General features: G+C 38.6%; 2 protein-coding genes across 3 annotated transcripts in view; one reads left to right on the forward strand and one right to left on the reverse strand.

Annotated features, from left to right (window-relative positions):
* Nucleotides 1-2794, forward strand: part of LOC121408473 (uronyl 2-sulfotransferase-like) — a 10001-nt gene extending 7207 nt beyond the window's left edge. Inside the window, exons 7-8 of the mRNA XM_041599951.1 lie at nucleotides 819-976; nucleotides 2215-2794. Coding sequence (XP_041455885.1) covers nucleotides 819-976; nucleotides 2215-2384 — 328 coding nt within the window. The 3' untranslated portion in view covers nucleotides 2385-2794. The remainder of the gene's footprint in view (nucleotides 1-818; nucleotides 977-2214) is intronic.
* A 3452-nt stretch (nucleotides 2795-6246) lies between these two features.
* LOC121408474 (RNA-binding protein Musashi homolog 2-like) overlaps nucleotides 6247-12606 on the reverse strand; it is a 51339-nt gene continuing 44979 nt past the window's right edge. For both annotated transcript variants that reach the window (XM_041599953.1, XM_041599952.1), the window contains one exon: nucleotides 6247-12260. In XM_041599953.1, the coding sequence (XP_041455887.1) occupies nucleotides 12207-12260 (54 nt within the window). In that variant the 3' untranslated portion in view covers nucleotides 6247-12206. The remainder of the gene's footprint in view (nucleotides 12261-12606) is intronic.

Raw genomic sequence — 12606 nt, forward strand, 5'->3', positions numbered from 1 at the left:
GCTACATTCATATAGCACTTATTACTTTACATTTTGTTTCTAAAGCGCGTTATACTGCAATAATTATTACCCCGGTCATCAGATCCTGGCATGCTTACATAAAATGTATGTACATTCACCACTCCCTTGTGAGCATTCCAGCAAGAGTTCCAATACTCAAATTGCTAGGCACACTACACAGGTTTTCGCATCACACCGGGTACCCATTTGACACCTGGACGAAGAGTGGCTAAGTGTGGATTGACGCCCTGCCAAAGGACGATTGGCCGCTAATACCCCTTTCATAAACCCACTTATGCGGCTAATAGCAGCATAATTTGGTCGTAAAATCGGAGGAGGACCAGAGTTATCCGCATTATTTTGATGCTGCAATTATCCGCATAATAGCAGCATCAGGGCCAGATTTTCACTTTATGAACGCATTTCGAAAGTAATGCGGATAATTGCCATGGAGCGGTCACAAGGTCACCCTTTTCCAACGCAACCGCATCGGAGGGGGTGTGTGCGGTTGCCATGACGATTATCCTCCTTTTTCAGGACGGGCGCTCGTAAAAATAGTGCGGATTATTTTCGGAGTTTATGAACGCAATTTTTATTGAATTATCCGCATTACTCTTAGGCGGCTAATTGGAGGATAGGTTTATGAAAGGGGTATAAGGGAATCGAACACACGACCCAACCCCTCTTGAATAAAGTTACATCACATTATATGCCAAATATGATAGAATGTCATGATATTGTTTGATCGTTTGTTAGTATTGACAGTAAATTATTATTTTTTTATGACATGCTTTGGTCATGCTTCATTTTTCTTCCAGCGAATCTCCATCGTTTGCCTTCCATGAAGCTAAACGGAATGTTGACAAGTTCCTTGTGATTGGTGTAACAGAAGAGTATGACCTCTCTATGGCCGTATTCGAAAAACTACTTCCGGAGACATTTGGAGGGGTAGCAAAAATATATGAGGAGGGCAAAAGTAAGAGTTTCTTGCAACTTTGAATTATTTTGAATTAAGATTTTATTTATTGTGCCTTTCATAAATTGATTTTCGGGAACAAATAGCTGAAGATTCAAGATTCTATTATTGGTCAATGTACGCGTACAAAGAAATTTGGTTTCTTATGGCGTTAACAATAAGTATACACAAAGATGAAAAGTACATGTCGTAACAAAACTTTAAATATACAAACAAGATAAATAGTAATTTTTCTGAAATTACTTTAATACCCCCAATAATTCATAATGCATGTGGATGGTGATAAAAGGTCTGTATGCTGCTATAACACCCCCATCCTAGTATTTTCGGAATACACGTATGCTATCCTTATGATATAAATTAATCCTAAGGATGAAGTAAATACAAGCAGTTATTTCAAAATGGTGAACATGACAGGGGCCGCAGAATGGTTTTCAAAGTCGGGAAGGGGGGCTGACCATGCAAAAAATCACAATCTTTTGGTCATTTGTACGTTTTTGGAAAAAGTTTTGGAAAAAAAATTGGGGGGGGGGGGCTGAAGCTCCCAGCCCCCCCCCCGCTTCCGCGGCCCCTGCGTGATGTAAATAATGGAGATCATGGAAATGAAACGACGATTTCTGTACGATTTTTATATGTGTGAAACGAGACACGATAATAAACGGGGGGGGGGGGGCACTTCCATTGACGAGTGGATACCATGCGCAACCTTAGATACCATCATTTGGGTTTAGTACGGCCCTACCTTCCACACCTCGCGCAAATCGGACTCTAAACACGTAGTATTGGGGCAAAAAGGACATCCTTTATAAAACATTTTGATTTTGTTTGTTTGCATTTATTTCTGCGTTCAAAAACACAATACAAGAATACTTACAATTGCAATACACAAAATAATTCACAATATTGTGTTTTATCATCCCCGCATATTTGACCCTAAACACGAATAATTTTCAGAGCGAAATAGATACCCTTTTTTCAATATTTTGTGTTTTTGACACCCTTATCACGTTACGAACGTAACGTGCCCGCCCTATCTTGAAAAAGACGTCCTTTTTAGGTGTTTTTGGTCGCGCATGGTATCCACTCGTCAATGTAAGTGCCCCCCCCCAGGAGCTTAATATAGGTCTACGTGTATGTGTATATATGTGTGGGGTATGTGTACGGGTGGGGAGTTGTGCATGTGCATAATTTTGTAGTCTACAATTTAGTAATAACTTCTAATATTCCCTTTTTTATAGGTCGACCGATGACACTATTCAAAACGAATTACAAGAAGCATCCTTCAGACAAAACCTATTCCATTTTGAAACAGCGAATGAAATACGAGTACCAATTTTATTATTATGTGAAGAAACGACTGCACAGAGTGGCAAGAAGACTGGGCATTTGGAACTGTTCTGACGTGTAACAGATAAACTTGAAATATGTATCACCTTTGAAAAGCATATTTTGATTAAAAAAACTGTTGTTCATGCAGGGCTTCTTTGTACGTTTCTGCTGAGCATGCTGAGCAAGGGTTAGCCAATGAGCAATATTCTTTTCTTTTCGGAGCATCAACACGGAGAACATACTTTTTATTGGTATAAGGTCTGTCTGTTAACATTTTTGGCAGAATATAATTTCGATATTTTCGATTTGTTTTAGATTTGTTTGATTCCTTTTTTTTAATTAGGCCTTATTTCGAAAAAAACCCCACCCTTTTTTAAATGAATGGTACTGAAGTTGATCTCTCCTGTTTTTGTCGAATTATGTGTTTGACTTTGTTTTAATTTGACATAGATTTCAAAATAGAAATTATGCTCCTCTCCTATGAAATTTTACATTTCTATATTTAAAAACTATATTTCGAAAACTTTCTATAACGGTTAATATTCCCCCTGTCCAATATTCAATAGAAATTACGAATGAAAAGCAATTTGTAACGCTCTAAATAGATCTGCTTCAAAAGATGTATAGGTTCTTTTATAAAAAATGGATTGTTTCTATCCATTAAAATGACAAGATACTTGTCATAAAAAAAAGAATTTGTTTCTTATTCTAAAATCGAAAACTTATCAAGTGCCCACGGACAAGGCGTGTCTTCAATCATGACTGAATTGTTTCAGAGATCACAACACCAATTTTTATGCAACCGGGCCCTGAAATTCAGGAATACCATGTTAACCTAAAGGCCTGGTCACACCGCCCGAGCGTTGTTGGAGCGGTCGTGGAGCGGAAGGGAAAGAGAGTCGAAATTCGCTCACAAAATTGGGGGAAAATCGAAAACAAAAATAAACAATCGAAATCGAAAATGGTGAACGGTAGCGAGCGGTGATGATTTTTTCTCTCCGCTCCACGACCGCTCCAACAACGCTCGGGCGGTGTGACCATGACCATGATCATGTTAGGAGGTATTTGATTAGGAAGACGAAATTTCTAAAATCATTTCTAAAATCTAATTAGAATGGGAATTATCTCTTGTTTAAGCTTGACGTAATTCATATGACAGTACAACTCGGTGTATTTATCAACCATTGGTATTACTGTTAAATTTCTTGGAGTTAATCTCTGTATGTTTTGATTCAACCTGAAAATTTTCAAAATGCTGAACGCCTTTGAAATATTGAATTATCATCAATGACATGATGTTGTATCTGTATAGAGTTGTGTCAATGTATTGATCAAGTGTGGTTTAAGAAACCGTTCCACAATTAAAAAAAAGAGAGATATCAGATGCATTTATTCCAGTTTATTGTGATTTACAATGCCAGACGCCGGGGTGGTACTGGTGAGCACCTCCCAAACGCCATCACATTAATAGCGAGGAAAATGGGTCGGGGGATCTGGGCTTATAATAATTACACAAACAATATCGGACAGAATGCCTTTTCCAATTCTCCATCACAATCTGCTACATTCTAACACTCTTTTACGCTCTCTTCCCCATCTTCTTTCCAGTCCCTTTTCTCGTCCTTCCACATCTCCCTCCCCCCCACTCACATCTCCCCCACTCTCCTCCACACTCTCTCCCCACCCTCTTCACCACCCCCACTCTTTCCACACTCCCCCTCCCCTCATCTATTCCACACTCTTTCCCCCACCCTCTCCCCCTCCCCACATCTACACACTCCCCCACCCTCCCCCCCCCCTCATCTATTCCACACTCTTTCCCCACCTCCCCACCCCACTCTCTATCCACACTCTTTCCCCCACCCTCTCCCACCTCCCCTCACTTACTATTCCACACACTCCCCCACCTCCCCACCTCCCCTCTTATCTATTCCACACTCCCCCCACCCTCCCACCTCCCCACACATCTATTCCACACTCTTCCCCCACCCTCTCCCACCCCCACATCATTCCACACTCTTTCCCCCACCCTCTCCCCCCCACCTCTACTATTCCACACTCCCCCCACCCCTCCCACCTCCCCACACCCACTCTCACACTCCCCCACTTACCCACACCTTCTCCCCACCTCTCCCACCTCACTTATCACACACTTTCCCCCACCCTCTCACCCCACTCACCTATTCCCCCCCCACCCCCCCTCTCCCACTCCCTCCATCTATTCCAACCTCCCCACCTCCCACCCTCCATCCAACATCCCCACTCTCCCACCTCCCCTCACTCATCTATTCCACACTCTTTCCCCCACCCTCTCCCACCTCCCCTCACTTATCTATTCCACACTCTTTCCCCACCCTCTCCCACCTCCCCTCACTCATCTATTCCACACTCTTCCCCCACCCTCTCCCACTCCCCTCACTTATCTATTCCACACTCTTTCCCCCACCCTCTCCCACCTCCCCTCACTCATCTATTCCACACTCTTTCCCCCACCCTCTCCCACCTCCCCTCACTTATCTATTCCACACTCTTTCCCCACCCTCTCCCACCTCCCCTCACTTATCTATTCCACACTCTTTCCCCACCCTCTCCCACCTCCCCTCACTTATCTATTCCACACTCTTTCCCCACCCTCTCCCACCTCCCCTCACTTATCTATTCCACACTCTTTCCCCCACCCTCTCCCACCTCCCCTCACTTATCTATTCCACACTCTTTCCCCCCCCTCTCCCACCTCCCTCACTTATCTATTCCACACTCTTTCCCCCACCCTCTCCCACCTCCCCTCACTTATCTATTCCACACTCTTTCCCCACCCTCTCCCACCTCCCCTCACTCATCTATTCCACACTCTTTCCCCACCCTCTCCCACCTCCCCTCACTCATCTATTCCACACTCTTTCCCCACCCTCTCCCACCTCCCCTCACTCATCTATTCCACACTCTTTCCCACCCTCTCCCACCTCCCCTCACTTATCTATTCCACACTCTTTCCCCCACCCTCTCCCACCTCCCCTCACTTATCTATTCCACACTCTTTCCCCCACCCTCTCCCACCTCCCCTCACTTATCTATTCCACACTCTTTCCCCCACCCTCTCCCACCTCCCCTCACTTATCTATTCCACACTCTTTCCCCCACCCTCTCCCACCTCCCCTCACTTATCTATTCCACACTCTTTCCCACCCTCTCCCACCTCCCTCACTTATCTATTCCACGCTCTTTCCCCCACCCTCTCCCACCTCTCACTTATCTATTCCACACTCTTTCCCCCACCTCCCCTCACTCCACTACATTGTATTCCGCCCTCTTTTCATTCCCTCACTCATTCCTTCCTCACTGTCTCTCCCTCACTTTCTCCAAACCCTCTTCCCACCCCACTCATCTCTTCCACAGCTTGTCCCTACCTCTTCCCCATCCCCTCACTCATTACTTTCACATTCCTCCATCTTTTCCCTTCCCTAACTCATCTCTTCTACACGCTCTTCCCCATCTCTCCACTATTACTTATACATCCCCCACCATCTTCCCATCCCTTCCCCATCACCTCACTGATCTCTTCTAAACTCCCCTTCCCCTCTTCCCCACCCCTCACTGATTGATTTCTTCCACACTCTCTCCCCCACCCTCTATCCCCTCCCTCCCCCATCCTCTCCCTCCCATCTTCTTCATTTCTGTCTCACCTACTTCCATGTCCTCTCCTTATCTTCTTCCTCACTCTCTCCCTCTACTGTCTGATTGGATCTGTCCATCTCTCAGTTTTATTCACTTATATATCATTCAATGCCACAACTTATTTACCGCTTAATTTCACAATTCACCAATCCCATATACAATGTACGGGATCGCTGTGTTTCCAGAAGCAACAAGTTAAACGTCATTTCCATGAACTAATTAACATTTTGTTGACCCATTCACAGAGAGGCACATGGCAAATTTCATTTTTTTCAGAAGTCAAACAGAATTTATTATCAATATTTTAACATTTCATTTTCAGTGTGATTTCATGAGTGCATTATTAACATCACCCTATACCATTTACAACTACACAAAGTCAACTGGACGACAACAAAGCGAGAAACAACTTTCGTGTCAATGGAAAAAAAATATAGCAGTGACCACATACAGTGTAAAAGAAAAAATAAAATCGAAAAATTATTGGCTAAATACTTCATATACTTTAATAAATGCAGAAGAAAATAGTCTACTATTTTATTCTAGTGCGGACATTTGGTAGGTGTTCATAAGTAGAAATCTTAGTGCATAATATTGCAAATTGCTTTAAATTACGAAGTATAGAGAGAGGCTGCCAAGATAGAAGCGCCCGTTTCACCGCAATCTTACTAGACAACTATCAATTGAATAAATAGTCAAAACAAGCCTATAGAAAAATATTGGCATTGTAACACCTTGTACACCTTCAAGATGCTGTGTTATTTTTAGCAGAACAGTACGAGACAGCCAACTTAAAGAGCACATTTCGAGAAGAAACAAAAAATCAAAACAAATAACATGTTAAATTTCAAATGTGTTGGTCCATAGACATATTAAGTCTATACAATAAAAACAAGTTGTAATCACATATGAACTTGTTCACATTATTGGCAAATGGAATCTCACTGCAAATAGGTCATAAGTGACAAGAAAGCTGGTTCTCCCCCATTATGCTAGCTGTTTTTCTCCCCAAAGAGATGAATCATACTCCTTTATAGCGTTCATCATTACAAAAAATTCATTGCAGTTTGAAAATGTACATTAAAAATCTTTGCTAAATCTACCTCCATTCAAGTTCATCACACCAACCTTACGCTCTTTGAGACGAAAAACAGCTATCATAATATTGGTCAGTTGTTGTTTATCGTTATTAAATAATATTTTCTCTACAAAATAAAAGAGGAGTAGATAGAACACCTTTTTTCTATTTCAATAATTTGTCTATGTTGCACTTATTTTGGGTCTCATAAATATTCCGCTCACTCTGTTAAAGGACTACACTATTTTCTGACTATTTCTTAGATTGCCAGAGGCCTCTCCCTACGTCCTATCGTTATTAGTCTACATTCCAGCCCTCTGATGAATAAAATGTCAATAATACATTTTTTGGTATCTTCTCCATATGTACAATTAGACATAAAATTATTTCATTTTTTTTTTCAAATTTCATAATATTAAAAAATCCCAGTTCATCATAAATCACAACATTCATATTTCCCCAAATATGTGATCTCATCTTTTTATAAATCCCACTCATTTTTGTTCGAAAAGCGACACAAAGATGTTTCATGTCTCTGCTTATATTACAGCTTTTCTCACAAATATTTGTACAAAATATAAGGATACCCGTGATATGAAGCTTGTGTCTATGATCTCAAATAATAAGGTTTACAAAGACCTATCAATTCTCGGAAATAAAAAAAAGGATAAAACTAACCAAGGAACTTCCCATCCCATTCCCATGGAAATAAATAAGAGTATCACCAAATAAACATCTACAAAATAATTTTGAAGATGCCTTCTTTTCTAAAAACCCTAGAAGATATCACGTTGGCACCCTGTGAACATACTGTGCTCATCGCTACAACAAAAAAATTGGACTCATGATATACCATACATACATACGATATATATATTCCACAGTATACGATTCTGCGGATACGCTTCATGAATGATCATATACAAACATGGATGTTCTATATACCCAATGTTTTTGAGGGGGAAGGCTCAATAAGCAGAATATAAATATGTACCAAATCAGCTGTCTTGCTAATGAGCTGCTAAATATACAGGCTTCCGTTACAAATTGAAAAAAGCATGTTGATAAAGCAATTGGTGCTGTGTAGAGTCACCGATTGTGTGGATTTGTGATTATCCATCGTATTAATAGTGGCGGAATTGAGGTAGCCACGGTTTTTTTTCTTCTTCTTAATAACGAGGTACATATGATATGGTTTACCCTGCCAGCAACGCTACAAATACACTTCACCAACGTTCGTTCTCATTCAGAATTCATTCCTCAACTTTCGTTAAACCTTACCAGCCAATTAATTCCATTACTTCTTTACAGAAGGTCCTTCTCGCTTCACATCCCAGAGATATTTGGATCAAAAACTCCGCAAAAGACTGCTAAATCTCCATCTATCATAAGGCACGCATGCTACAAGAATCAATCTAATGTTAGCAGCTGTACCATTGCAGCAATGGTTCCTATAATAAATAAATATTTCTGGAGACTTTTATTATTATATCTTCTTTTTATAATTCTTGTACCTATCTCCAATCTACAATTACTACACATCTGGTCAAGTTAGAAGATTAAACTTCTACCTTTCTTGTTCTAATCGCTATTCTGCCAATGCATGCACTCTAAAGATTTCCAAATAAGGATATTCCAATCATGGCTCTTTCATCTTCTCATAATGTCGACATGTGAAAAAATCCCTTACTCTGTTCTCTCATATCAAGCTTTGCTATTCATGACCTTTGAACTATGACCTTGGTGGCAGTTTCATGTCAAATTTTTCATAAAATATTTCAAGGTCCGTTGCTTCTGTTCCTTAAAGATGCAAGCTACCACTATGAATCCACATGTGATTCTATCTATGCCACGGACAATCTACGTTGTCATGGCAACTACTGGCAGGAGGAACCATGTCATATGTGCCATATAATTCTTTCTCTTGTCTACGACAAAAGTATAAAACAATCTTCACAAGCTAATTAAGATATCTGAAACTGTGCATATATAGAGATACAGACAAAGCAGATATTTGATATAAACATTTTTTTTCTTCTTTCTTTCAGGGAGGAGAAAAGGGAGCATCAGACGATAAAGAAGGGGTCAGCCCCCAATTCTATGTCACTTCAAAATCACAAATTTATCAGATTATCTACAATTAATTTCTTACATCGACTTAGACATAGTATACCTATTACTTAGTGCACAAACTACGATCACCACAACCACATAATTACAAGTAATTCTACTCTACCGTACTACTTCTACATCCGATACTAGGTGTCTTAGCTACAATAACTTACCAATAAATGTACAAGAAAGTGAATCAAAATTACACAACCAAGAATAAAATGAATAGCAGAACCTTATTATATGCTTCACAAGTAATTGAGTTATATATATATTTATATATATAAAAAATGAGAGAATAATTTAAAAAGCCATGAGACAACACATACGAGCTAACCAAAAAGAAAAAAAGACCTACACAACAAAATTTGTGAAAAGAACAAGACAGAGTGGAAAGAATAAAATCATATCAAATCTCAAAATATTTATTCATAAAAAAATAGGACGATGAATAGCCCCATTATGGTTAACAATTATGTTGGCACTTCTTAGAGTATTGTTGTTGTTGATGTTGATAATAGTACAACCTGATTGGACCTTCCAAGGGGCATTTATGAACCTAGAGCTCAACTCAGAAGAAAAAGAGTGGAAAGAATCGGCTCCTAAACACGGAAACATAACAACTCCACTACTTAGTTGAAATTAGTCTACATTACAATATCATCCATTCCATTTAAAACTTATTATTTCTTATATTTCTTTAAAACATTCAGTTGATTTCACCTTATTTCCAAACATCTTTCATAGAAAACAGAATCAATGTTGAAACCACTGTTAATGTATTTTTTTCTTTTTTTAAATATTTTCAACCCTGAGTTGAGGAAGGAAGAGAACACACAATAACATACAACAAGAGTTACAGCTCCATTGCGAGAATGGACAAAAAACATGAATCACCCAAACACTCTCATACACAGTCACCATTTTTAACACAATCATCATTAAAACATCACAGTGGTTACATATATCCTCTAAGAGAGAGAGGATGCAAAGCTGATTCTGTGCGCCCCGTACCAGATATGTTACAACTAGTTCTCTGCACAGAGTGTCAATTCAATACTCTGATAAAAATTTGTCTTCTGCTTCTTTCTATCTATCCATCAATCGCATATAGCCAGAGTACCCAAGAACCTGAGAATCATTATGTACAGTGATATCCAGAACCCACCCGACAACTTCTTTCAACTTTTCATTTGACGTTTCTTATACAGCCCCGATAGAAATTTAGTACATGATTCAGGTAAAAATCTGTCAAATTTTGGTTATCATCAGAAGTACGTTTAGTTTGAAAGAGAATAGAATGCTCCTCCATGCTCACTCCAATAGGTTCTCATTATTCATTACAATCCATGATTTGATTTCATAATTGATAGACAGCTTGATTTGACTTCTCTAAGCATAAAATATAAAGTAATGGAGCACATGGCATATAAAAATTAGACTCCAGCAATTCATTGGTTATTTGTGGCATTAGGATGAGATTATTCTTCTCCAGTCTTGTGAAAAATACAACTCAGTGGAGAAAATGCAATGAAACAAAGAAAGATAGACAGACGACAACAACGTTTTCAAAAATAGTTTTTCAATTAAAAAACATGTAATCACATAGCTAAGCAAAGGATATTCAAATCACACAAACAAATTTTGGCAAATTCAATTCTTTCTTCTTTTCCCTTAAATATTGCTTAGAATTACAAAAAAAACTTGTACAGAATTCATAGATTGAGATTGTCAATAAATTGATACAAATATTCATGGAATTGTCTCTTGTGCAATCAAGTGAATAAAAATATCTCCAGCGTTATACAAATTTCATGCACTTTACTACAGGACACACGCTACGCAATGTGGCAAGTTTGTGTTTCTTTTTTTTAACTCTCTAGCTCCTCTCAAGGTACATAAGCTGCTGGAAAAATATCCTTCCCGCCCATATACCAAAGATCATCCCTTGGCAATAATCTACTTTCAGAAGCTAAGAAATGACAATCCATATATTCATCAAAAGTAAGTAGAAATGTCCGATGAAAGCTATCAGCATTCGCCAACGCGAGAAGTCTGAATTTCTACATGGATCGCGTTTCGGAGTTGTATGATCAAGGCTTTAAAGGCCTCTTTTCTGTGACTTTTGCCAAGTAGCAAAAAAACCCTATCAAGATAGGAAGATTCCACAGTGTGTCTAACCAACCATGCCTTGTACCGGTTTCAGAGATCCGAAATATATAAAAAAAAATTACAATTACTGTTTCGCACGGACTTATCTGAAACCAGACATACCTCCCGTTTATGAACAAATAATCACGCTTTAACACTGGTTCTTCTTTACCGTTGGTGGACATTTGCATCGGGTCATCAGTTTCAATATCATGTAGCACATACTCCATCTTTGAAATGTCATAACTTATTTCTCATTCATAATTTCATTGCATTGAGTGCAGACTATAAATTGGCTGCATAAGTTAAAAAAAACAGATGTGTACGAAAGCAAGCAAAACATATTTAAATGCAAGAATTCAGAACAAAACTGAACAAGATAATATATATATATTTACACTGATATCATCCTTAATTGCCTTAGATTGCTCAGATAAATCATATCATTGAGAAAAATAAAGTGAATGCATCAACCAAAAAAAAAAGAAAAAAACAATATTGGCTGCATGGCATCCAACATAGAAAAGATAACAAGCCATGCAATGTGCAGATTAAAAAAAAAGATAAAAACAATGATAGAAATAAAAACAATCACATCTTACAATACAGTTCATGAACATATTCCTTTCAAAGATTAAATTAACAGGAGTAAAATTTGGAGAGAAACTTACATTGTAATATTTATACAAATATTGATAAATAATGCAGGTTTATGGTAACCGGCTGATGATTTACATTTAAATGTTCTCCCTCCATGATGTATATATGTATGTATATACATGTATATATCAGCAGAAACGATCATAGAGATAGATGTGAATGAGTAGGACCATTGATATAAAGCCAGTAGATTATTTCCTTCTGAGTTAAACAAAATGTTATTGTTTAGTAGTTCCTCCCATGTGAGACTGTGTTATAGTGACCTGATCCGTACCCTGTCTGTGAAAACAAACAAAAAAAAAGAAAAAGAGAAATTATACAAAACAATATAGGCCATTCTGAAAAAAAGTTGAATTTCATTGTCTGCCAAACTAATATTATGGAATGGGAAGTCAACATTTCAAATTTCTATCATTTCATCATTTCTCCGCTGAATAGGTCTAGTCATACAGATCATCAGTTCAAAAATAAAATGAGTTTGGTTCAAGAAAGACCACTGACCAATGTACGTCGCCACAATAGTCAAAGCCATAGAAGTGAAAGATATTGTTCAGCGATTACTGAGGCAACAATTTTAGAAACACGTCAAAAAATTACAGTAACATTCACATATATTCAAATGAAT

The sequence above is a fragment of the Lytechinus variegatus genome, chromosome 2, assembly GCF_018143015.1.
Source record: "Lytechinus variegatus isolate NC3 chromosome 2, Lvar_3.0, whole genome shotgun sequence".
Lineage (NCBI taxonomy): Eukaryota > Metazoa > Echinodermata > Echinoidea > Temnopleuroida > Toxopneustidae > Lytechinus > Lytechinus variegatus.